This window comes from Phoxinus phoxinus (genome assembly GCF_949152265.1).
Source record: "Phoxinus phoxinus genome assembly, chromosome: 3".
In the NCBI taxonomy this organism is placed as follows: domain Eukaryota; kingdom Metazoa; phylum Chordata; class Actinopteri; order Cypriniformes; family Leuciscidae; genus Phoxinus; species Phoxinus phoxinus.
Window position 1 is genome coordinate 11473867 of NC_136878.1, and position 25734 is coordinate 11499600.

The window sequence follows — 25734 nt, forward strand, 5'->3', positions numbered from 1 at the left end:
TTAATCATTTTGAAGCAAGTATATAATTTGGCTGTTAGGGACATTTCTCCACTAAATATGGATCAGAGTTTCACACTACGCTTAATCTTTGGTTAAGACACTTTTAAGCACCCTGGGTTAAGCATAAGATAGGCCGGTATAATTTATTGTAATAATAAAATTTACAAGGGGAATTATTTTCAGTTCATTACTTGAACATGGGTACAATGAGTGTTTTCAGTGACCCTGACCCCTGTAAAAAATATATTTACAACAAAAAAAACGTTAATGATGATTATTATTTTAACTGATGATATTTTAAAATGTATGCACCTCTATAGCTACTAGTATTATGATATTTGAAAAAAAGTGAAAACATTTTCAAGAAGACATTTTTATTATTAAAACAAAAAAGAAAAGTATGTAACAAATACTACAGTATACCAGAAAATACAACAAAAGTAACAGAGTTGGACACTAGGGGGACTGACGCTTTTCAGGAAGACATCAACCAATCCTGTCCAGCATGAAAAACGTCATGCGATGACGACACACGCATCAAAATGGACGAGTGAAGAGCGTCAAAACAAACAACCATGCATAAGGTAACGTTATAGTAAAGCAAACGGTGCATTTGACTACAAGTGTGATGTTGAGGAGGTAGGCCAGTGATCAATGCGAGTACAGGAATATCACGAACGAAGTCTGTAAAAACATCACGTGGGTGTGTTGACAAATAACGCTACAGTATATTTTTGGAGCAATGTAACAACACTTAATGTTAGTGGAGACTCGTTTGCAGGTAAAGCTGTATTTTTCTTACAGACAGACAGATTATGTAAGCTTTGTTTTGTCAGATAAAGTCCCTCCCACTTTTAGCCATGTTTATAAGTTATGAATCATATGGGTGAGGTTAACGTAGGCTAATGAATATTAAGGAGGCTGCGTGATATTCGCCCACAGTAGGCGTATACAACGTAACATTTGTTAATTAATATTGATAAGGGAAGATGCAACAACAGCGTGACCCGCTGCGCTGATTAATATTTATATGAGACTTCGCCATAGGATATTTATATTCTCAATTTCGTAACTGCGCAACTATGACAGTTAACTGACAGCACCACTGTGTCAGTCGTCAGCTGTTTTAAGACGAAAACCTATTAACACGTTCATGTATTCAAATAGTTCGTGCAGAAATACTGACTGTATTTGAGTATTTTTAAGTTTTAGTCGCCTCTAAAGCACTAGGCTGTAGAAATCACTTGTCTTTTCAGGTTCACATTATTATGTTTGTTGTGCCCAGTGCTACCTGAGATCGGTGTAACGGGTTCGGTTACAAATCGCACGTGTTGACCTTTGATGTTGTTGTTGCTATATTCATAGGTTGTTTGTGAGAACTCTCATTCCCTCCCCCTCATTTCTTACCATCATGGCTGAACTTTCCTCTAGATCCCACACACACACGGTGTCCACTCTGTTAAATGGCAGTGTGCTGGCTGACTGTCTGCTGGGCAGTTGTGAAGAGAAGAGCATTGAGTACTATGTGTACGCATTCCAATGCCAGAGAAGGCCCCGGACACTGACTGTCTGCTTCAAAGGTTTGAGCTAGATTTTTCTATTCAGTTTTCTAAAGCGTAAATGCTTAGCCTTTATCAACAACTTTTATTTCTTAATTGGTTGATAGTTTATTACTGAATATGTTAATTATTAAATGTAGTCTTTGCATGTGGCTACTTTTTTTGTAAAATATTTGCGAATCTGTTTACATTCCTGATTGTTGTGTAGGCATGTAGTGGAGAGTGTTTGAAACGGTTGCTGTGTGAACTTGATCACTTATTGTTAATACTATTATTGTAATTAATAATATTTTAAATTAACTTTTAGATTTCTATTTTCAGTTTTCATTTTGATTTTAGTTTAGGCTACATGTTAGTAATTTTATGTGCTTTCGACATTTTTTATTTACTTTTAAATACCTTAAGTATTTCTATTTACATTTATTTTTATTTCAGTTTTAGTTATTTTAGTTCTTCAACTTAAATGTATTTTATTCCAGTTCGATGCCAAGGCAATATCATTTTCTTTTTTTCATGCAATATATATATATACCGGTGTATATATATATATATATACACACACACACACACACACACACACTATATGTGTATATATACCGGTATATATACATATTGCATGAAAAAAAGAAAATGATGTTGCCTTGGCATCTAACTGGAATAAAATACATTTAATACATATTATATATATATGTATGTATATGTATAAATAATATATAATTTCAATAAAAAAATTGCAAAGCTCTTATTTAAGCTATATATCTTTAGAAATCCAATACAACCTATGAATGGTTAGCCTTAGCTTTTAATATCATACAAGTGAAGCAGATGCACATTTCGCAGTATTTTGGTTGCATCATAATATTGCACACTGATGCCATCTAGTGTTGTGCACACTTTTGACAACCTAATTGTGCCTTTTTTCCCCCCCCACAGTTAAACACTTACAAAACTCAAGACAAAAATAAAAGGGACCATCATCCCATCCTATAAGTACGGTCAAAATATAAATTCAACCACTATAATGGGCTGTCAGCTTTTACTCTTATCGTCCATTTGAATGCATCATCGAAGTCCACGGGGTAAGAGAGATGCCATCACAAACACCCACCACAGACTGTTCAAGGGAACCGTCTACTCCAATTGACCCTAAATCAGCAAGCGCCTCAACAGGAAATAAGGAAATTCCTGCGTCAACTACCAGTGATCACACTGACCAGTTAGAAGTCACAGAAGAAGCTGTTTCCAACACTTTGACCATGAAAAGCACTACTAAATCCAATAGGCCCAGGTTTGGTGCCGGTGTTCAGGCTAAAGAGAGACTGAAGTTTATTCTAGGAGCTTCTGAGGATAATTCCTCTGATGATGAGCCTTTGGTTCTGGGCCAGGCCACCAAACTTCAGCCCGGAAGCACAGAGACACCTAACCCAGTACCTACCATGCCATCAGAAGTGCCGTCACCCCCGAATCCATCAGCCTGTTTGAGGTGAGCATCCTTAGAGATCTTTAATTGTTGTTTAAGTGTATACATGACCGGTCTGATGATTAGGTTTCAAGCTGCAGATGTGCTGTTGACGTGACATATGGGTTTTGAAGATGTGCAATGAAAGAAAAATTTGGCTTTACAGAAAAGTAAAGGTTTATGAATTCCATTGAAATCAGATCTTGAATTCAGTGTGAAATGAATGCAAAAAGACTAGTACAAATTTTCCCTTTGGGGCCTCAATATGACTCACAATCTTGGTTTAATAGTTAACTTTGCTGTCTAGCCCTTTGCTTTTAATATCGGTAGGGGACACTATGCACCACATGAGAGTCCAATGTCAAACAGGACAGAGTAATGGACCAGAAGTACAGCCATATGGTCATTCTCAGCACACTCTGTGATCACGTGACTTTCTCATGCTTGTCACCTGTTAAAGTGACATGCCACACATTTCAGTACTATTAATGGAAGCAATGCTCCCGTTGTTGACTTACAAAGTCATTCTCATTGCGTTTCAGTGTAAAATACATTCTTCCAGATTGTTTCCAGAGTCAAAATACGCTAGACGTATATTTAGGGTTGAGTTGGGTCGAGATGTTTTAATGTTGTCTCCGGCTATTCGTGTGTAACCCGAGGGACGTTGCTCTCCTCTTCAACAAGTCACACTTGACATAGGCTAAATTGGCTGGACTCCCACAGAACCAATGGATAAAGGTTGATAATCTAGAGCAGGACATAGCCTACGCATTTTGTTTTTCTCGCAATGGAAATAAAACTTCAAAGGCCAAAAGGTAAGGTCATTCTTTTGGTGACATTTGTCGAGTATGTTCAGCAATTTGGCTAAATGTATTGCAGTGTGCACAAATGTTTGCACAGATTGTAGGTTATATAGCTTTCAGAAACTTTTTTGCAGGAAATGTTACCTTTGCAGTTGACAATGACTATCCATACTAGGTTTATAGCATGTTTTTCTGAAACAAGTGGTGGTGAATGGAGGTCTTCATTGACATGGGGGAGGGTGCATGAGAAGGAAGGAGCAAAAAAGGAAAAGGGAGGGAACATAAAAAGTGTTAGCTGTTGTTTTTCATCTCCTGCATTATCATCTGATACTTTGCCATGGACGGAGAAGGAGGGCAAACATTCAACTGGTTTCAGTGCCTCAAGAGGTTGGTAACAGACCAAACATGCACTTTGTTCTCCCGTTTCTTAGTGGACAGTATGTTCTTGGCAAGTGTAGCATACTGGAAGAAAAAAGGGGTGTAGTTTCTGTTGTTGTTCCTAGTAGTGTAGCGTAACAGCAGCGTGTGAGTTTATCTAAGTGCACAGTAGTTTTAGATTCGAGTTTTGGAATGCAAGAACGTAGGTTGCATTTCAGCAAAATCTTGCACAACTCTGTTCGAACTGTAATGTAATGTAATGTAATGTAATATAATCTGATGATGTTAGCATGTGTCTCTCTGAGTTCATATAAGCTTTAGGAGCGGAGAACAAAAATGAAAACTGGAGAGATAACAGCGATGTTTGAAAAGTTCTCCTGTTGCCACATCCAGTTCTTCAGAACAGTAAAACAGAACAGTAAAAACAAATGCATCTGCTCATCGTTTGTGGGCAGTTTAGACGCAGGATAATTGAAACCGGACAGATTATGCTCAGAACGTAGCATAATTGTCAAGAAAATTTATTTTTGTCGATACCCTACAAAATGAGACAATTACAAAAAATGTTTGTTGTTTTTTTACGAAGCACATAGTTTTAAATACATTAGTGTTTTGACCACTCATGAAGACTGCATAAACCATTTAAAATGTAAAAAGATGCTAGGGATGATGCACAATATATTGGTACCGTATTGATTATTTGCCAATATTAGACTGTTACAGTATATGTCAATATTGGATGTTTAATTGTGATAATCATATCCCTATTTTTACATTTCGATTATTTTTGCCGTCATTTAACACTCAAAGTTAAAACAGTAATAATTTAATAACAAATTGTAACTGTAAAAATGTAATAGCAAATGAATATCCATATGCCTAAATTCACTTGAATTTGAAACGATTGATTTTAGGTTTTAGTGTTTTGTTTGAATTTATTTTGACAAAAATAGTATAGAATTTTAATATTTATAGGCCAACGTGAAATAATTATCGTTTTATTGATATTGGTCAGAATGGTAATCCTCTCTATATGCTTTATAACTTAAGGTAACATGTCTTATCTTGAGTATCTTATAAAGAGATTTTTTTACAATAGTCAGCATAACAGAGTTTTGTTTCCACCGTTGACTGCAAAAAATAAGTGTGATCCTGCAGGTGATCAGCAATTATTTGCTTAGTTTATTCTGTCACCTTGGCATACGGTGAAGATAGTATTGTAAATCGGATGCGTCATTTGTGTCTTCTTCAGTCCACTTTTTACAGTAAATTGATTGCATTTCATTCGCTTTTGTATAAAAACATGGGCTTTTGACTTGAAGTGTGAAGTTCACTGTAGTTTTACTGTTCAGGGGTCAGTTAAGTGTGAGTCAGTACTGTCTGTACCCTTTATGATAACACATTAAGCTGTGATTGGCTGATTTGCTTGTGAAAGCATTTATATTATATCACACTTTGACAGAGGTGGTGAGTACAGAGGCCAGATCACTAGAGAAAAACTGTTTCCATGAGCGGATAAAGTTGACTTCAAGAAGTCGTGCTGATTTGATGGATTCTTACCTCGTATGTTTTTTTTTTGTCATGTTTTATCTTTTAATATGGCTTAAATTATATTGGCTTAAATGGTGCTTGTTGATGTTTCTTGCTGAGGCTTGTGTAAAATGTTTCCATTTCAGCAAGTTCCACACGTTACATTCACATTCATGTAAACTTTACATTATTAGCTAATAGAGCCATAACCATGTTTCTTTCTGAGATTTGTTGTATATGTTATGATAACTATAATGATATTTGTTGTCTGTAGGCCTAGCATGTCAGGCCCCCATCTGCTGAAAAAGGGCAAAGAACACAGGAAGATGGACGTGCATAGAGATTTCACCGTTGCCTCCCCAGCTGAGTTTGTCACCCGCTTTGGAGGAAACCGCATTATAGACAAGGTCAGAGACATGCGTTTGTGGATGTTGTTTTATTCCTTTTCACATAACTGTAAAAAAAAAGTATTTAATTTAATATGTATGCACGTGTAATTATCTTTCTCATTAGGTGCTGATTGCTAATAATGGCATTGCTGCAGTTAAATGCATGCGTTCGATTCGACGCTGGTCCTATGAAATGTTCCGTAATGAGAGAACCATTCGCTTTGTGGTGATGGTCACACCTGAAGACTTGAAAGCCAATGCAGGTTAACAGAAAATAAAATTATGGTTCAATGTGATGTTGTTGTTTTTTAATAAAAGTTATGTTATCTAACTTTTTATTTTTTATTTTTTATAATTGGTACTGGGCATTCATTTTCATTTTGGATTTATTGAAAGTATTATGTTTAAAGTTAATTGTGTTTATCTCCAGAATACATTAAAATGGCTGATCACTATGTGCCAGTCCCTGGGGGCCCAAATAACAACAACTATGCCAATGTTGAGATGATCGTGGATATTGCCAAAAGGATTCCAGTGCAGGTACGGCCTCACCAATATCAATCTTGGTATCAGATGTGTATTATCCATTATTACTGATGATGGTTTTTGTCTTCTTATAAGGCCGTTTGGGCTGGATGGGGCCATGCTTCTGAGAACCCCAAACTTCCAGAGCTCCTCCATAAATCAGGGATATGTTTTCTAGGTATTTTTTTCCTCATAATCATCTATAACTTTTTAGCCAGCTAGTTGAGGACAAAGCATGTTGATAGGGTTTTCTTTTTCAGGGCCTTCCAGTAAAGCCATGTGGGCATTAGGAGATAAGGTGGCATCTTCCATCGTAGCTCAGAGTGCAGACATTCCCACACTGCCCTGGAGTGGAACAGGTAAGAGATCCGCCGCACGACATGACTTGTTGCTAAAGCTCTCATTGTGATGTCTTGATCTCTCCCTCTTTGTCTTTTATCAGGTCTGAGGGTTGAGTGGGTTGAAGAAGAACAGAGTCATGGTCGTGTGATCAGTGTTCCTCCTGAACTTTATGTGCAGGGTTGTGTTAAAGATGTGGACGAGGGACTAGCGGTGTGTTTTCCCTACAGAATTTAGACTTTAACATTCGTGTTACGGTTTGACTTCCTTTATCCTACTAATTTTTGTGTTTTCTTGTGGCTAGGGTGCAGAAAGCATTGGCTACCCTGTGGTAATCAAAGCATCAGAGGGAGGCGGAGGGAAAGGTATCCGAAAAGTGGAGAGTTCCGAAGACTTTCCCAGCTTTTTCAGACAGGTACACACTGCTGTATTATTACTTTAAAATATGCATCATTTATTTTGATAGGACTTTATTATTCTGTGTAGTTACAGGTTTGGATTCATTGCATGGTGTCTTGTTGTTTGTTCGTCGCTACAGGTGCAGACTGAAGTGCCAGGTTCACCCATTTTCATCATGCAACTAGCCGAGCATGCACGCCACCTGGAGGTGCAGATCCTGGCCGACCAGTATGGTAATGCCATCTCTCTGTTCGGCAGAGACTGTTCCATCCAGCGCCGCCACCAGAAGATCATAGAAGAAGCCCCTGCTACCATTGCCTCCACCGCCACTTTTGAGCAAATGGAGCGGGTGAGGCAAAAATCTTTGAAAATTTCCTAGACATGTTGCACTTGGGGTTGTGTGGCTAAAAGACTAAGGGCTCGTAACTTGGAGGAGTACTTAAAGGTATATCACCAAAAATGGAAAATTCCGTCATCATTTAATGGCCCTTAAGTTGTTCCAAAACTCAAAGGAGTTGACGGTAGCCATTGATCCATTTTCCTATCCATAATAGGAAAAACAAATGCTATGGAAATCAATGGCTACAATCAACTGTCTGGTTACCAACATTCTTCAAAATATCTTCTTTTGTGTTAAGCAGAAGAAAGAAACTCATACAGGTTTGGAACAACTTAAGTTTGAGTTAATGGGTGATTTTTAGGTGTACTTAAAAAAAAAAAAAATCCAAACTAGAGGCTAGTTTGTAACTAACTCTGTTCTTAATTTGGTTGGACCATTTGTTCTTAAAGCACAATGTAGCTAGCAGGTCTTAAATGGCTCATCGGATGCATATAAATGTGTCTTTGCGGTGTGTGGACACAACCACCTTACAATGAAAGAGATCCATTCAGTCCTTCTTTTTTTTTTTATCCTCAAAAAGCCTAAACACTCTCAATAATAAAGCTGTTTGAACTTTCTGAGCAATATGAAGTCATATTACTCTTGCTCCGCCCACGACCACTGACGGACTGTCCAGTATTAGCATATTTCCGCCCTCAGCCATTTGTATACTGTCCGCCAAGACACTTTACGTGTCTTGTGTCGACACCGCCCATGGAAGAGAGGAGTGGGGTGAGCAGTTGATCATTATCATTCAAAGAGACATGCACCGAAACGGGTCGCTGAGAACAGAGCTGTTTTTGAGGAGGTTAAAGGGTGTTGTTTTATCGAATTTTAACCAAAGTATGTTACAAAATTTACATGGAGACCCTAAAGAATCACACCAACTTCTGGAAAATGGGCATCCGATGACCCCTTTAAGTTCTATTGTGTAGTCACATAATTTGACATTTATTTATACGTAGTTACATTTGAACTAAGTTTAATGCAAAAATATTTACTAGCACACAAGTTGTAACTTTGTGCCCCTTTACGCCACAGCTGACCCCTGATTCTTTAATAAGTGTACTGAAAGTGTTTGCTATATGACTAAAATTAATTATTTATCCATATTAAAATAATTTTAATACAAACGTTTATTCAACACATGCCAAACAAAACTGGTAGTGAAATGTCCTGCATGCTGACATTACTGTTATAAAAACAGTTGTTATTATATTTTATATTATATTGACATGCACAATTAATTTTCTGCTCTGCACGTCAGTATGCAGTGCGTCTGGCTAAAATGGTGGGCTATGTGAGTGCTGGTACGGTAGAGTATCTGTTTTCCGAGGATGGAAGTTTCCACTTCCTGGAGCTGAATCCACGGCTACAGGTGGAACACCCCTGCACTGAGATGATTGCTGACGTCAACCTCCCTGCTGCACAGCTACAGGTAAAGCAAAGTACAGCTGTCAGGAGGTTACATAACTCAGAAGCACTGTGTGTATGATACTGTATAGTGACCCCTCCAAAGGTGCTGTTGATGACATTCTCGTAGAGGTTCTCGCTGCAAAGTAGCAGGAACTAATCATATTCCTCTAATATTTTTCAGATTTTGTTTTTGTTAAAATGTCTATAATTATCAAATGCTAATCATAAACGTTTGATACCATCTCATTGTAGATAGCGATGGGGATCCCTCTTTACAGAATTAAGGATATCCGTGTGCTTTTTGGTGAAGGTCCGTGGGGAGACACACCTATTAACTTTGAATCTCCAGAATGCATCCCCTGTCCACGGGGACATGTCATAGCTGCACGCATCACCAGTGAGAATCCAGACGAAGTGAGCAATTGGTTCATGTTTATGTTAAAAAGCTTGATTCAACAACAGTCTATACACAATGGCTTGATTTTGCTGCATATTCTATACACTATTGTTTAAAAGTTTGGGATGAAGATAAAAAAAAAAAAAATTATACTTTTATTCAGCAAGGATACATTAAATTGATCATAAGTAACGGGACAAGGATATTTATGATGTATATGAATGCTGTTCTTTCTATTCATAGAATAGTCCTGAAAAAAGTATCACTATTTCCACAAAAATGTTAAGCAGCACAACTGTTTTTAACATTGATAATAATAAGAGCAACAAATTATCATATAAGAATGAAGGAACATGTGACACTGAAGAATGGAGTAATGGCTGCTGAAAATCCAGCTTTGTCAAAAATGTAAAACTTTAAAATTAAACTTTTGAACAGTATTGTAATATGCACATTCATGAGTATCTTTTCTAAAATGGTCTAATAATGAAAAATGTACTAGACTTCTTGTCTAAATTAATTTCTAAGTGTCATTTTAGTTATTATATATAGTAAGTTACCCCTGCTTAAAGGTAGGGTAGGTAGGATTTATATAAAAACTTTTTACCAAATTTGATTAAACTTTCTATATATATCAATGCATAATTAAAATGTAAGTACTCTGATAAAAAGAGTATAAAAATCGAGTGACTCTAGACCGTTTAATCTTCATTAAACACAGCTCATTATTTCCATTCGGGACGAATCACAGGATTGGCTTGCGCGACTGTCACTCGACGTCGCCATGACTACCGCCGTTATTACTGGCTCTGCCCAAGTAAAAGTACTTACATTTTAATTATGCATTGGTATATAAAGACAGTTTAAACAAATTTGAATAAAAGTTTTTTTTTAGACAATTCTGACCTACCCTACTTTTAACTCTTTCCCCGCCAGGCTGCAGCTTTTTTCCAGCTTTCCGTGTTTTCACTGTAATATGCTAGGGGGCGCTGTAACACATCTTCTGAAAGAGTACTGAATCTCTTGATCAAAACATATGCAAAGAAGATGCAGAAACAAGCGATATCATAGTCATCTGCGTATGTAGAATAAGAGATCATCAACATTAAATAGCATATAAATCCAAACTGCCTAATGTTACTGAATGAAATGTCGACCCAGGATGAGCTATAGGACTGTGAAGCATTAGGGGTGTTGATAGACTCGATCTACTCCATCTATGTTTCTATCATCTTTCTGAATATGATCCAGATGTAGCATTTGACAAAAATTAGATTTTCTCAGCTTTTTACTCAAAATGTTGCCCTTTTATGAAGCTTGCCCACGTTCAAGTGTTGATTTAAAAAGAATGCATGAAGCTAGAATAAAACAGAGGGTCTGTTCTTTCTTTTGCCATATTGCATGTTCAGGAATTCATATAACAAAATACTCTGGGCGCCATGACATTTTTGTGAAAATGATCAAAAACGCTGGTGGTGGCTGGCAACCTTTTAAAAATATGCTGGCGGGGACTATCTCTTAGATGTTTTTAAAACCTTTTAGAGTTTTGAAGCAGTAGTCTTTAAAGGCTACTTTAGCAGTTTATTTCTTGATATATTTATTTGTCTTCATAAGGGTTTTAAACCAAGTTCAGGCACAGTTCAGGAGCTGAACTTCCGCAGCAGTAAGAACGTGTGGGGCTACTTCAGTGTTGGAGCAACCGGAGGTTTACATGAGTTTGCAGACTCTCAGTTTGGACATTGTTTCTCCTGGGGCGAGAACCGAGAAGAGGCCATCTCGTGAGTCCATTTAGATCAGCAGTCTTTTCTTTTTTTGCTCTTTAAAGAAAAAACATGAGACCAAGCTTTGTTTCTGTGGCCTGCAGGAACATGGTGGTAGCCATGAAGGAGCTCTCAATCAGAGGAGATTTCAGGACCACAGTGGAGTACCTCATTAAACTACTGGAGACGGAGAGTTTCAGGAACAATGAGATTGATACTGGCTGGCTGGACAACCTAATTGCAGAAAAAGTACAGGTAGGACCTGCACACCTGGGAGGAGAAATGTCCCAAATCAAGACAAAGTGTCTTTAGGAACTCAGTTCTACTTTCCGCCCATGTAAAATGAACTTTGAAGCCATTTAAGGTAAAGTGACATTTGTTTTATGTTGCTTTATTGTATGTTTCTCTTAGGCGGAGAGGCCAGACACCATTTTAGGTGTGGTATGCGGTGCACTACATGTTGCTGATGCAAGTTTCAGAAAGAGCATGTCTGATTTCCTGCATTCACTGGAGAGGTATCTCCACTGCTGTGCCACTCCAGCATCTAAGGCATTGAGAACTTAAAGATACCACTATACTGTTTTAATTTAGTGTTGTAATGCTTTTCTGGATGTTTTAGGGGCCAGGTGTTGCCTGCTGCTAGTTTGGTCAACACAATCAATGCTGATCTGATTTATGATGGAGTCAAATACTGCCTGAAGGTAACATAAATCAAAAGATGATCGAATGAATTTCAGTAAGTGTTTTTTTATGATTAACAGGTGTGAATGTGTGTGCTTGTGTCTGGGGTATAGGTGGCACGCCAGTCACCCACCACGTATGTTATCATAATGAATGATTCGGATATTGAGGTTGATGTCCATAGACTCAGTGATGGTGGTCTACTACTTTCCTATGGTGGCAGCAGCTACACAACCTACATGAAGGAGGAGATTGACAGGTTAGAAAAGCAGTGTTTTTGTGCTGTAAAATACAGTGTACTTACTTAAGTAACCACTGACGTTTATTTGGTCTTTTTCATATGATGTATAGCTATCGCATCACAGTGGGTAACAAAACGTGTGTGTTTGAGAAGGAGCGAGACCCTACGGTACTCAGGTCGCCCTCTGCTGGAAAGCTGTTGCAGTATGTGGTCGATGATGGTTCTCATGTTTTGGCCTCCCAGCCTTATGCTGAAATTGAGGTAAAGATGAGGCAAAGTATTTTACATTTCTAGGTAGCAGTTTCTTCAGAATCAGTTTATCATATTCTGTATATGACATTATATGGCACTGACAGATATGGATGCAGAGGACAGTTTTAACTGACTTATTATAGTGGTTGTTTACTTTTGTCTCTTTTTTTTTCTTTACAGGTTATGAAGATGGTGATGACCCTGCATGTCCAGCATTCCGGTTCCATTAACTTTTCTAAAAGACCAGGAACCGTATTAGAGCCCGGCTGTGTAGTGGCACGAATGGACCTGGATGACCCCAGCTGTATTCATCCGGTGATTTATCTTTAATTGCTTCTCACAAGATGTAGCACATGATGAAATCCACTTACTGTTTTGTTAGTCTTGGGCAGATGTTGAAAATGTGATAGTTGTCCCATTTGGTTGGTTGTCCCAAAGATGTATTGGGGGAGTTAGACAACCACTTAAAAATGTATGAATATGATTGGCTTATTAAAGAAAATATTAAACCAAGTGGCAATTATTGTAAAGAAAATAATGGCTCAAGCACACTTTTCAAGCAAAACACGTTACAGCAACCAACTACATGAAATCAGGTGAAGTAAAAAAGAAAATTCAGTACTGTGAAAAGATGTAGTATTAATTGTTTGCAGATACCATTGGTTTGATATCTAATGCAGTGACATTCATGCATTTTTTAATATACTTCATTCATGTTTTAGTGTTCAAATACTTTTTGTCGTCACTGTTTTTGCTTCTTTACTGGTGTTATTTTTAGACACACTGTCAAGTATTAATTCCTGGTCTCCTCCCTCAGGTAAAGCCAAACACCGAGGCATTACCATCCCAGGAGCCTTTACCAATTGTAGGGGAGAGGCTTCATCAGGTCTTCCACAATGTTCTGGAGAACCTGGTGAAGATTATGGATGGATACTGTCTGCCGGAGCCATATTTCAGTCAGAAAGTGAGAACACCTGATTCAGACTCAAAGCAGCATGAAAACAGTGTGCAGACTAGTCTGTTAACTATATCCATACGTCTTTACAGCTGAAGAAGTGGGTCAACACGCTGATGAAGACACTTCGGGATCCGTCTTTACCTCTTCTTGAACTGCAGGAGATTATGACCAGCGTGGCAGGGCGTATACCAGTTACTGTGGAAAAAGCAATTCGAAAGGTCATGGCACAGTATGCCAGTAACATTACCTCTGTGCTCTGTCAGTTCCCCAGCCAAAGGGTGAGTGATGAAGAAATAAATATGCTTATCTGAAACATAGATTGCACTCATATCTCTGGACAGTATTACATATAGTCAAGTGTAACAGTCTTTATCTATGGTTGAAACCTTCAAATATATTTTGTGGAACCATTGTCACTATAATTGGGATTATCATTTACCGGTAGTGATAAATTTACTAATTATATTACTTGATATATTTCCTTGGTAAAGATATTGTAATAAATGAAAGTTCTGGGGGCAACTTTTAGGTTTTATTCAGTTTTCAATCAACACTTTTCCAGATAGCAAATATACTTGACAGTCATGCTGCTACGCTTCAGAGGAAAGCAGACAGAGAGGTTTTCTTCATGAACACTCAAAGCATTGTGCAACTAGTGCAAAGGTGAGAAATGCCCGATGACTCACTAATAGATCCTACCTTTGCTGTTGTCTTAAGATAACCAAAGACTGCTCTGTTAACCAGAAAATGTCAATATACACCTATTGTTGTTTTTTTATCATTTTTAGATACCGTAGTGGAGTTAGAGGCTATATGAAATCGGTTGTGCTGGATCTGTTGAAACGGTACCTTCAGGTGGAGATGCAATTTCAGCAAGGTAAATGTCCAACTTTAACCTCGACAATACTGTCACATCAGAAAATCATTTCACAAGTTTTACCTTTCTTTTTTATAATATATCTGGAAAAATAATGACAAAAGGTAGATAAAGTGCACAAACAATATGGTAAATTTTAATAAGAAATTTGTAATTCTCTCACTCTCCCCGACAGCTCACTATGATAAATGTGTCATCAATCTCAGAGAGCAGTATAAGCCTGACATGACTCCAGTATTGGGGTGCATCTTCTCCCATGCTCAGGTCTCCAAGAAGAATATCCTAGTCACCATGCTCATAGTAAGATCCTTTCTGAACTACTTAACAATGCTTCTTTATTTCATAGTGCTTTGTGTCAGCTGATTTCCCCCCAATCATTCTGAAAATAAGAACAGGATGTATAAGTGCCTCATCTAAGGATTAACATAACTCAATTCAGTAGTTAGGTGTAATGGACACATTGTGTTCTTATTTATTTATTTATTTTCAGGACCAGCTGTGTGGCCGGGACCCAATGCTTGCTGATGAGCTTATGGTCATCCTTGATGAGCTTACACAACTTAGTAAAATGGAAAACTCTAAAGTGGCACTTCGGGCCAGACAGGTATGCACTGAACCTCAGTGGTCGTGATCTTTGACCTCTGCTGAACTCCTGCACATATGTTTTAATACTGATTTGATTTGATTTTTGATTTATTTTATTTTCACAACAAAAGCATAAAACAGCATAACAGGGTTATACGTTTCACAAAAAAATGTGATGGACAATTGCCGAAAAACCCTCAAGGGGCTTAATTGGTGGCAATCTCCATAGAAACAATTATATGTAACAATTTAAAAAACATATTATAAAACAAATTAAAATTGGATTTAGAGCACAAACCCATATGGAAAATTCTGACAACTTGGAAGCAACAATTCTCTGTTTAAACTGTTCTTTAGAAGCCTCAATGAGTGATGTGGGAAGACCTTTGACCCTCTGTATAGTACACTAAACTGTGTTTGAGTCATACGAGAGTTGGGAGGCCTAATAAGACAACTACTACGAGTCGGATACTGGTGAAATTCATTATTAAAAATAAAGATATTACAAAAGTGCTGAGGAAATTACTATTTTAGAGAGCTATAAACGAATTAAGCAATTTGAAGTTGATTCACTTGATAAACACTAAGAATACTTGCCTGAGCAAACAGTGATTGGGAAGGGTGTCTACGATTTACACAAAATATTATTCTTAAAGCTCGCTTCTGAAGTCGAAAAATAGATTCCAATTTAGTTGGGTGGGTACTAGCCCAAGCAACATTGCAGTAATTGATATATGGGTACAACATTGAGTAATACAACATGACTGCAACTTTTTTGTTAATCAAGTGGCAGATTTTTCTTAATATACCGACCATTTTAGCTATTTTTGTACTTATGGCACTAATGTGAGGTTTCCAGGATAAAGAGTCATCTAGTATAACGCAGAGGAAACGAGCAGATCTAACATTGTTAATGGAGATATTATTAATTAGAATTTTCATTGAAGATTGAAATGTATCAGACTTAATACCGAACAATATATAACTTGTTTTTTTATGTTGAGTGACAATTTGTTGGACTTGAACCAAGTAGCTAACTTGTCAAGTTCTTCATTAAGTAATTTTATTAAAATTTCAGGGTTTTTATGGGAGTAAAATACACTTGTATCATCTGCAAATAAAATTTTTAGAAAGTTTATCTGAGACATTAGGGAGGTCGTTAACATATAATAAAAATGACAAGGGACCCAAAATGGAACCCTGTGGTAAGCCGCACTGAAGGCTCTGGCTCTGTTCAAAATAGCATATTACCATGCTAATAATACTATTTTCACAGTATAATACTATTTAAGCAGTATGTACACTATACACTATACTGTTTAAAAGTTTCAGGGTCAGTAAAGTTTGGGTAAGGAAATTAATAGTTTTATACAGCAAGCTTAAAAGTTTGGGGTCATTTGATTGCATTCGATTGATCAAGTGACAGTAAAAGTATTTATGTTACAATGTCAGGCCCTTCCTATCAGAGCATGCTACACAACTGCTTGTTCAGGCGCTTGTTCTATCAAGACTGGACTATTGTAATGCTCTCCTGGCTGGTCTCCCAGCTTGCACTGTCAAACCTCTGCAACTGATCCAGAATGCTGCAGCTAGAGTGGTCTTCAACGAGCCGAAGAGAGCACACGTCACTCCTCTCCTAACAAAATTGCACTGGTTGCCGATTGCCGCTCGCATCAAATTCAAGTCACTGACATTTGCCTACAGAACAACCACTGGCACTGCTCCCTCATACCTGAACTCATTACTTCAGACTTATGTGCCATCCAGAAACTTGCGCTCTGCAAGCGAGCGCCGTCTTGTGGTGCCATCTCAAAGAGGCACAAAATCTCTTTCTCGGACCTTTACCATGGCTGTTCCCTACTGGTGGAATGATCTGCCTAACTCAGCCAGAGCCGCTGAGTCCGTACCCATTTTTAAGAAATTGCTGAAGACGTATCTTTTTCGGCAGCACTTAATCCAGTAATACTAACACTCTCTTCTCTATTCTAAAAAAAAAAAAAAAAAACTGTACGTTGGATTGTACTGTGAAGGGTTATAGCACTTGCATACTGTTGGTCTACTGCTAGTTTAATTGCTTCTATTGTTTCTCATTTGTAAGTCGCTTTGGATAAAAGCGTCTGCTAAATAAATAAATGTAAAATGTAAATGTACAAAGAATCCTTAAAAAATCTAATTTCCACAAAAATATCAAACCGCACAACTGTTTTCGGGCAGCATACAGTATACTGTATACGGGACAGTATGCAGTAAGCAATACACTAGCCATAACAACTCTATATCTTTCTTCAGGTGTTGATCGCCTCTCATTTGCCCTCATATGAACTCAGACATAACCAGGTGGAATCCATCTTTTTATCCGCTATTGATATGTATGGGCATCAGTTCTGTCCCGAGAACCTTAAGGTAAAGCAGCAAAAAGATAAAACATGTATCTTTTTGATATTCTAACAAAGGCATAACAAGTCAAAAATCCTGCATGCAGAAACTCATCCTGTCTGAGACCTCCATCTTCGACGTCTTGCCCAGTTTCTTCTACCACATCAACCGTGTGGTTTGCATGGCTGCCTTAGAGGTCAGTAAAGCTCGTATTTTTCTCCCCAAATGTTTAGTGGTACGTGGTCAGGACTTTCTATGAACTTTTCTGACATTTCTCAGGTATACGTACGGAGGGGATATATTGCTTACGAGCTAAACAGCCTTCAGCATCATCAGCTGCTGGATGGGACATGTGCAGTAGACTTCCAGTTCATGTTACCATCATCCCACCCAAACAGGTATAGCAGCAATCACATGTAGATCTATATATATACATACTGAATAGGGCTTACAATTATGTTTATCCCATGACCTCCAAATCAATGGGAGTCTTGTGGCCAACTTTTTTCAAATATAGAAGCTTTTGGTATGACCTTCATTGCTGTGGTGATTAACAGACTACACTGTTTATGTAATAGAAAACAAGATAATTTAACCTGGAAATACTATCCACCTTTATTTCATACCCTGGATATTTCTTTAAGATTCCCTGTAACTTTTATTTTATATTTTGACATTGTTTTCTTCCCTCTGAAAGAGAACCTTTCTCCCCAGTGAGCCCGTCCATGCCCAAACCCACGTAATACGCTCTATATTTATTAGCATCTCCCTAATCAAGTAATATTTAACAGAGTGCACAAAAACAGATCCCGTCTTACAATCATAACTTTCCCCCTTTCGGCTAAAGCCTGGTTTGGGTTCTTTTTACTAAGCTATACTGGAAAATGGTATTGAGCACCATTTTCACACTGGGGTGGTTTAAGATTTATCAACTTGCTTTGAAAGACAAAAAGTACATAAGCGATTATATTGCAATTATTTGTACACATTATTGAAGGCTTTGTTTAAAATAGACACTGAATTATTAACTGTGTTTTAAATATTTTTGTCAACATGATGTAAAAATTGACCCTGTTTACTTCATTAATGCACATTCTTGGTCTAATTGTGAATTATTGGTCATTAGACAAGTAGTGTAGTATATTAATCCAAATCTAACAATCGTAGGCCCAAATGTCACATTATGGAAGTAAAATGGGTTAAGAACTTCTCATGTCGTTTTTAAATATTAAGGCTTCAAAATATAAAATATTCGCTAAATATTTACAGGTTCAAAAAAATCTGAGATATAGTTATTTAAGTCAAAGCAGATTGGTCAATCACACTGAATCACATTAACTGGGTTGTATGTATACAAATAGTGTATTAAGGATCGTAGCTTTAAGTGTTTTGTCATCGAATGCAAAGTGATTACTGTTACTTTGGTTGCTAATCGGTTTTCATCGAGATTTTTTCACTCTAATGGTCAATAACGGTTAATAGATCCATTCCGAATTTCTAGAAAAATATTTATATTTTCTACTAAGATTGTTTTTAACATAATCATTATAGAAAGAGATCCAAAGTTAGAAGATGATGATCCCATGCTAACACACACCTGCTCTCATTTCAGAGGGAGCAGTCCTACTTTGAACAGGTAGAGTAACAGCTCCTCCCTGCAACCAGTTAGCCTTGTGTGTGCGTTACCGCATAGTATGTCTGCCGCAATGCATGCTGGATGCATCCGCAGTATTAATGACTTGAAGAAATTTGGCCTCAAAGGGACAGTTCTTTTTAATTGTTTTATCTGGATTTAATGGCTCACATTATTTGTCAATTTGTTGGGTAATTCTACAAGCCTAAATTGGCCTTAAATGTGCTTCCAATCAACACAGTCTGAAAAAATGTGGACTGTGTTTACCAATTCACTCCTGAACCCTTGCCAGTTTAATCTAGAAGAGCCACATAATCTAATTTCACTCAATATGAGAATATAGAGGAAGATTACTGAGTATTTTGCATTGAAACTTGTGATTTTTCCTTTCAGCACAAGCAGTGTCTTTAGTTTATGCTTTTGTCCATAATTGGCACCCTTAATTCTTCTCACACACACACACACACACACACACACACACACACGCACACACACACACACACACACACACACCATCTCCTCCCCCTCTCAGATTGTCTGTTCCTGTGAATGACTCAGGAGAGTTTCAAGCAATGCGTCGTCAAGGCAGTGAGCTCTTCCTGGATGGGGCGCTGTCGCCTCCATGTCAGAGGATGGGAGCCATGGTTGCCTTCCATAGTTTTGACCACTTCAAAAGGTGCCTTCATATTTTTGTTCTTGTAAATAGAGAGTTGGATTAAATGGTTAACAAAATGGGAGATTCCGTCTGATCTGTGATTGTGCTGTAGGTGTTTTGATGAAGTGATCTTTCGCTTCGCGGACCCGCTGTGTGAGAGTTCTCTGTTCTCTGACGGCTGTTCCACCTTCTGTGATGGGGTGAGAGTTAGGAGAAACAAACGAGAATAATTCACCCAAAAATAATAACTGTCATCATTTAGTTACCCTCATGTCATTCCAAACCAAATTTTTTTGGTGAACTATTTATGTGTGTGTGTATATACTGTTTCAGAACATGAAGGAAAACCCCATACACATCATAAATGTGTCTATCAAACAAGCAGACACTGAAGATGATGATGCTTTAGTCACAGCTTTCACTGGCTTTGCTCACTCTAAAGTTAGTATTTTAAAGATTGTTGACCTTTATGCTGTGTGTGCTGGTCAGTGGCTTGACTCCTTTTGTTCATTTCAGAAAGCTCTGCTCTATCAATATGGAATCAGAAGAGTGACATTTTTAGTTGCACAAAAGGTGAACGCTCATATACAATTCCCATTGCCTAAATATACTGTCAATCAAAAGAGACTGAAATTGTATGCCTTTTTCCCCCCTCAGCGGGAGTTCCCAAAGTACTTCACGTTCAGGGCCAGAGATGAAGTAAGTGATGCATCTGTTGATTTGATCATTTAAAAATGTACAACAGCTGAAGATTTTCCTCTTTCTCTCTAGTTCCATGAAGACAGAATCTACCGTAACCTGGAGCCCGCTCTGGCCTTCCAGCTTGAGCTGAATCGCATGCGTAACTTTGATCTGACGGCCGTTCCCTGTGCCCATCACAGGATGCAACTGTACTTGGGTGCCGCTCGCGTGGAAGAGGGGGCAGAAGTCACAGATTATCGCTTCTTTATCAGAGCCATCATTCGCCATTCTGACCTCATTACAAAGGTAACCAATATTCCTAATAGACCGTATGAAATCTTGTGTCCTAAAACCTTTGAGGACTTTTGCAGGCATTTAGTGGAGTCTTACAGTGCATTCAGTTTATACATGTTATCAGTATGTTTATCAGTCTGTTCCCTAAGTGTCAAACCCACAACCTTGAAGTTGCTAGCACCGTGTTTTACCAGTTACACTGCAAGCTACAGAAACACTGCTCCAGTCTGGGGAAATAAATTGGATAGGTAGCTTATCTGTTAATCTAACTTAACGTTGTCATAAATGCATGCTTGATTAACCTTTGGTGTCAATCATAAAATAATGTCTGAAGTGAACTGATCCATATTATACAGAATTATTACACAGACTATATTTTTTTAATTTATATATATATATATATTTAATTATTATTATTTTCAATTATCATTTTTTATTAAATATTATTTATTTTTCTGGGTTATTTTATGATAAAAAAAAGTTTGTTACAATGTAATTGTCTGTATTGTTAGTTTTGATCAATTTAATGGGTAAAAGTATTAATTTCTTTAATAAAAATCGTACTGTCCTCAAACCTTTGAACAGTAGTGTATATATTGATGTACTTTGTCTAAAATTGTTTCCAACTTCAAAACTGGCAATAGAAAGTGACAATAGAAGTTAAAATGTTAGTACTACTGCATAGATCGTAAAATTTAGAAATCCCAAGTTCTTATTTCAAAAAAGAAATGCCAGTGTAGGTTGGTGATTGGTATTTTGAGAGTATTTTTTTATATGGCCTAAGTTTTATTGAAGCTTTTTTTGATTGAATTTTTTCCCTCTTTCTTTAGGAAGCCTCATTTGAGTACCTGCAGAATGAGGGAGAGCGGCTGTTGCTGGAGGCGATGGATGAGCTGGAGGTGGCCTTCAGTAACACACCCGCTCGTACTGACTGTAATCACATCTTCCTCAATTTTGTACCCACTGTTAATATGGACCCTTCAAAGGTTAGATTCCAAACCTTGCCACTGCCACTGCCATTGCCATTGCTCCTGAGCTGTATTGCTTAGCTACATTCTGTCATCTTTTCCTACAGATAGAGGAGTCTGTCCGCTCCATGGTAATGCGGTACGGTAGTCGTCTGTGGAAGTTGCGTGTTCTCCAGGCTGAGCTGAAGATCAACATCCGCCTCACCACCACCGGAGATGTCATTCCCACCCGCCTCTTCCTCACCAATGAGTCCGGCTACTATCTGGACATCAGCCTATACAAGGAGGTCAATGACCTCTCCACTGGACAGGTGCAACTTACATTCACTCTTGTTCCTAATTAAAGTGGCATTGTTAGGATTATGATTACCTGAAAATTCTGATTTGCTATCACAGGAATATACAGTTATTTTAAATTGATTCATATTTCATAATATTATTGTTTTTGCTGTATTTTTGATCAAATGAATGCAGAATATAGAGACTTCTTTGAAAAATATTAAAGAAGTCTTATCAAACTAAAAATTAATGGTAGCACTATTTTCTCTATCACTGATTTCCCTGATATCTGACCCAGTTGATTTTTGAGTGTCACTGCATAAGTACAAGATGTTCTTCAACACGAGGTCAAGTTTAGATGAAAATCAGCTCAGATGCAACAGCAGCTGCTTAATAGATCTGCTTATCAATATGCTTTGTAGTCTGTATTGTTTTCTCAGCTGCCCATTTTCTTCTCGCCAACATCAAAATTGTTTCTTTTGAGAGTGCAGGACTGATAAACAACACAGGGTCATCAGGAGTCTAGTTATAATGCAGTTTACACAAACAAAGGCTAATCCAAAGCCATGCATGCGCTTTCATCTCTATTTGTCTGTGTTCTTAAAGTACATCTGCATTTTCTCGTCAACTGAAACTGATTCACTACTGATTGTCGCATTAGCTGGACCATTCTAAAATAAAAGTTTTTTATTTGTGTAGTATGAGCAAAAAAATGTTGATACGATTGTTGTCAGACTTTATTCCTGATTTGAAATATGTTGTTTGAACAAAATATTGAGAAATTTCAGTCTTTCCCCATACAACTAGATAGAAGCTGTACTTGCATGACTGTAAACCAAGAAATTACCAAAACTGTTCCTCTGTCATCTGAGTGAAACTTTGGAGGTCGAACAATTCTAGAAGATTAGAACACAATACTACAGTTTTCACGTTTTTTCACACATTACATTTTTTCATTATAGTAGATTTTGTAAGTACCGGTATTTGCTTTGCATATTTCTGTTGTAACAATACAACAGTGGTTCTCAACCTTATTGACTAAAATAAAACTAAGTAATGTTAATTACTTTTTTGAATGCATTTTTTAAAAATAATTTTAAGTCATCTTGAGGCTCCCTGGTTAAATACCACTGCAGTACAATAACAGAAGGGTCTGTGTACCTAGTGGTCACAGCTAGAAGAGAGGGTTTTGAGGTTGATGTCATTCAAGCAAGATGCCTAAGCCGTCTTCTTATTACTATTACTATTTCATAGAGAGAGAAAAAAATCTGTTTTACTGTGCCACAGTTCTTACCTGTATTGATGTTCTGCAGATAATGTTCCAGTCGTACGGAGACAAACAAGGTCCACTGCACGGCATGCTAATGAACACCCCATATGTCACAAAAGATTTGCTGCAGGCTAAACGCTTCCAGGCTCAGACCCTCGGCACCACGTACGTCTATGACTTCCCTGAGATGTTCAGACAGGTGCGGTGATTCAGTTAAGATGAAACCAGTTCTCACTGTGATTGTTTAGGGGATGTGTTAGCTCATTATTCTTTCTTTTCTTTTTTTTGTCAGGCTTTGTTTAAACTTTGGGGACCAGGAGACAGCTACCCTAAAGATGTGTTGATGTGTAATGAACTGGTCCTGGATTCTCAGGGGAGACTTGTGCAGATGAACAGACTACCAGGAGACAATGAGGTGCATCAATTCATTCTTTCCATATTCCTTAAAGTCCCTTTGTAGTCAATAATTTTATCCCTTAAAACTCATCTTTGATTACCAAAGCTTTATTTTCACCACAGAGGGACTTTTCTATTAGACAGTGTGTACACTGTTGTCGTAATTCTCAAGCAGAAAGTGAAGATAGTTTGACTTGTGATGTAGCCTGGAATCATATATCACACTGTATTCATTCATTTAACCAGAGGAGAGCCGCGATTTTGATTCCTTGATTCCAACTTTATTGTTTCTCTGTTCCATTATCGTTTTAGTAGTGGTGTGGACCCTGCTATCCTTTAAAATTGACAACGATTTTAGAACTATATCTTTATAGTTAACGTCCTTGGTGTGAACGGGCCTTTACACAGTAATAATTCTCTATGGACTATTGAGGAACACTGTTCCTCAGTCATACCTAGGGAACATGCTTCCATTTCCATAATATGGCTTGTAAAAACAAAATTGTAAATGTAAATTAATTTATTTATTAATTCAAACATCTAAGTAAATGGATCTGTCATTTGTTTGTGCTCCTTTCTAGGTTGGCATGGTGGCTTTCCGGATGAAGATGAAGACTCCAGAGTATCCAGACGGCCGAGATATCATTGTGATCTGTAATGATATTACCTATATGATTGGCTCTTTTGGGCCCCAGGAGGATCAGCTCTTTTTACTGGCATCTGAGCTAGCCAGAGCGGAGGGGATTCCACGCATCTACATCTCAGCCAACAGTGGAGCTCGTATCGGCCTGGCGGAGGAGATCCGACACATGTTTCAGGTTGCTTGGATCGACCCTGATGACCCTTATAAGGTGACCGAATGTGTCTAAAGAGTTACGATGTAAAGTCAAACCACTGCACTTCTTAATGACTCTGATGATTTTGCAAATCTTGTTTGATGCATTCCTGCTTTTGTTCAAGACCATTCTTCTCTTTTGCCTTTGCAGGGTTTCAAGTACCTGTATCTGACTCCTCAGGACTACACCCGCATCAGTTCCTCTAATTCTGTCCACTGCCACCATGTAGAGGAGGGAGGCGAGTCCAGGTAAGCCTACTGGTTTTAGCATGCACAGAAAGACTTATACCCAAAAACCTCTCTCCTCGGCTCTTATGTGTTCAAATAATGTCTCAGGTACATCATCACAGACATCATAGGGAAGGAAGAGGGTCTTGGAGTGGAGAATCTGAGGGGTTCAGGCACCATAGCTGGAGAAACGTCCCAAGCTTATAAGGAAGTCATCACCATCAGCATGGTGAGACCTTACATCTACCCATAATATCATCAGATATTTTACAATATGCCAGAAATCAAGCACCAATGTTAATTGTGTATGCAATATATGATTTTGTATCAATGGTTTGGTCATCTAGTGACCATTTAAGAATATTCATTGTTCCTCTAGGTCACATGTCGTGCTATAGGAATTGGTGCGTATCTGGTACGTCTAGGACAAAGAGTAATTCAAGTGGAAAACTCCCATATCATCCTGACTGGGGCTGGGGCACTAAACAAGGTGTGCAATTTCACATCTGCAGTCACACTTGACACTGTACAGTGTCATATTTATGTCGGCTGTTTCCTTCATTCTCTTGAGGATTGATAAAGCCACTTCAGTTTTTTAATTCTTAAATTCTTTCATTCTGAATGCATTTCTTTCTAGGTCTTGGGTCGTGAAGTCTACACCTCCAATAACCAGCTGGGAGGGGTTCAGATCATGCACAACAATGGAGTTACGCACACCACCGTGCCAGACGACTTCGAAGGGGTGCTCACTATACTACAGTGGCTATCTTACATGCCAAAGGTAGGCTGTTCTTAAACATCCCCAGTTCATGTTTATCCCCAAAATAAGAAAAATATCAAATATAATTCACAATTATGAAGCAAATGAAGGTTAGTTGACATTTTTTCCATAACATTCAGGCATCCCCCAAATTCTTGTTACGGTACTGTAATTTTTTAAGTTTGTGATTATTATTATTCTAAATGATGATTCTCAGATTCAGAAAACATTGAATGACATTGTGACAGTTTTTTTTAATTAAATCAGCATAATTAGGCACAAAATCTACCATTATATACACTACCCTTCAAACGTCAAATACTTTTATTCAGCAAGGAAGGATACATTAAATTGATCGAAAGTGACAGTAAAGAAATGTAGAATATTTGCCGTCACAAGAATATATTACAATCTTAAAATATATTTAAAAAT

The 25734-nt window shown here is 37.8% G+C and overlaps 1 protein-coding gene across 4 annotated transcripts in view; it reads left to right on the forward strand.

Annotated features, from left to right (window-relative positions):
* The first annotated feature begins 469 nt into the window (after window positions 1–469).
* Window positions 470–25734, forward strand: part of acacb (acetyl-CoA carboxylase beta) — a 29738-nt gene continuing 4473 nt past the window's right edge. The window contains exons 1-46 of one of the 4 annotated variants that reach the window (XM_079606086.1): window positions 470–584; window positions 1432–1580; window positions 2493–3042; window positions 6004–6136; window positions 6243–6381; window positions 6549–6658; window positions 6740–6821; window positions 6904–7002; window positions 7086–7195; window positions 7287–7397; window positions 7521–7730; window positions 9028–9198; window positions 9429–9590; window positions 11188–11351; window positions 11438–11588; window positions 11745–11848; window positions 11953–12034; window positions 12128–12273; window positions 12366–12516; window positions 12688–12822; window positions 13325–13471; window positions 13555–13743; window positions 14028–14128; window positions 14254–14342; window positions 14518–14642; window positions 14833–14946; window positions 17217–17330; window positions 17410–17499; window positions 17583–17701; window positions 18001–18042; window positions 18916–18939; window positions 19469–19612; window positions 19704–19791; window positions 19925–20032; window positions 20108–20164; window positions 20249–20290; window positions 20363–20578; window positions 21397–21552; window positions 21642–21845; window positions 23127–23282; window positions 23376–23498; window positions 24061–24330; window positions 24466–24563; window positions 24651–24771; window positions 24922–25032; window positions 25180–25323. In XM_079606086.1, coding sequence (XP_079462212.1) covers window positions 2648–3042; window positions 6004–6136; window positions 6243–6381; window positions 6549–6658; window positions 6740–6821; window positions 6904–7002; window positions 7086–7195; window positions 7287–7397; window positions 7521–7730; window positions 9028–9198; window positions 9429–9590; window positions 11188–11351; window positions 11438–11588; window positions 11745–11848; window positions 11953–12034; window positions 12128–12273; window positions 12366–12516; window positions 12688–12822; window positions 13325–13471; window positions 13555–13743; window positions 14028–14128; window positions 14254–14342; window positions 14518–14642; window positions 14833–14946; window positions 17217–17330; window positions 17410–17499; window positions 17583–17701; window positions 18001–18042; window positions 18916–18939; window positions 19469–19612; window positions 19704–19791; window positions 19925–20032; window positions 20108–20164; window positions 20249–20290; window positions 20363–20578; window positions 21397–21552; window positions 21642–21845; window positions 23127–23282; window positions 23376–23498; window positions 24061–24330; window positions 24466–24563; window positions 24651–24771; window positions 24922–25032; window positions 25180–25323 — 5847 coding nt within the window. In that variant the 5' untranslated portion in view covers window positions 470–584; window positions 1432–1580; window positions 2493–2647. Of the gene's footprint in view, window positions 585–1431; window positions 1581–2492; window positions 3043–4093; window positions 4209–6003; window positions 6137–6242; window positions 6382–6548; window positions 6659–6739; window positions 6822–6903; window positions 7003–7085; window positions 7196–7286; window positions 7398–7520; window positions 7731–9027; window positions 9199–9428; window positions 9591–11187; window positions 11352–11437; window positions 11589–11744; window positions 11849–11952; window positions 12035–12127; window positions 12274–12365; window positions 12517–12687; window positions 12823–13324; window positions 13472–13554; window positions 13744–14027; window positions 14129–14253; window positions 14343–14517; window positions 14643–14832; window positions 14947–17216; window positions 17331–17409; window positions 17500–17582; window positions 17702–18000; window positions 18043–18915; window positions 18940–19468; window positions 19613–19703; window positions 19792–19924; window positions 20033–20107; window positions 20165–20248; window positions 20291–20362; window positions 20579–21396; window positions 21553–21641; window positions 21846–23126; window positions 23283–23375; window positions 23499–24060; window positions 24331–24465; window positions 24564–24650; window positions 24772–24921; window positions 25033–25179; window positions 25324–25734 lie in introns of those variants that run through there. The other 3 variants (XM_079606087.1, XM_079606088.1, XM_079606089.1) reach the window with 3 other exon arrangements.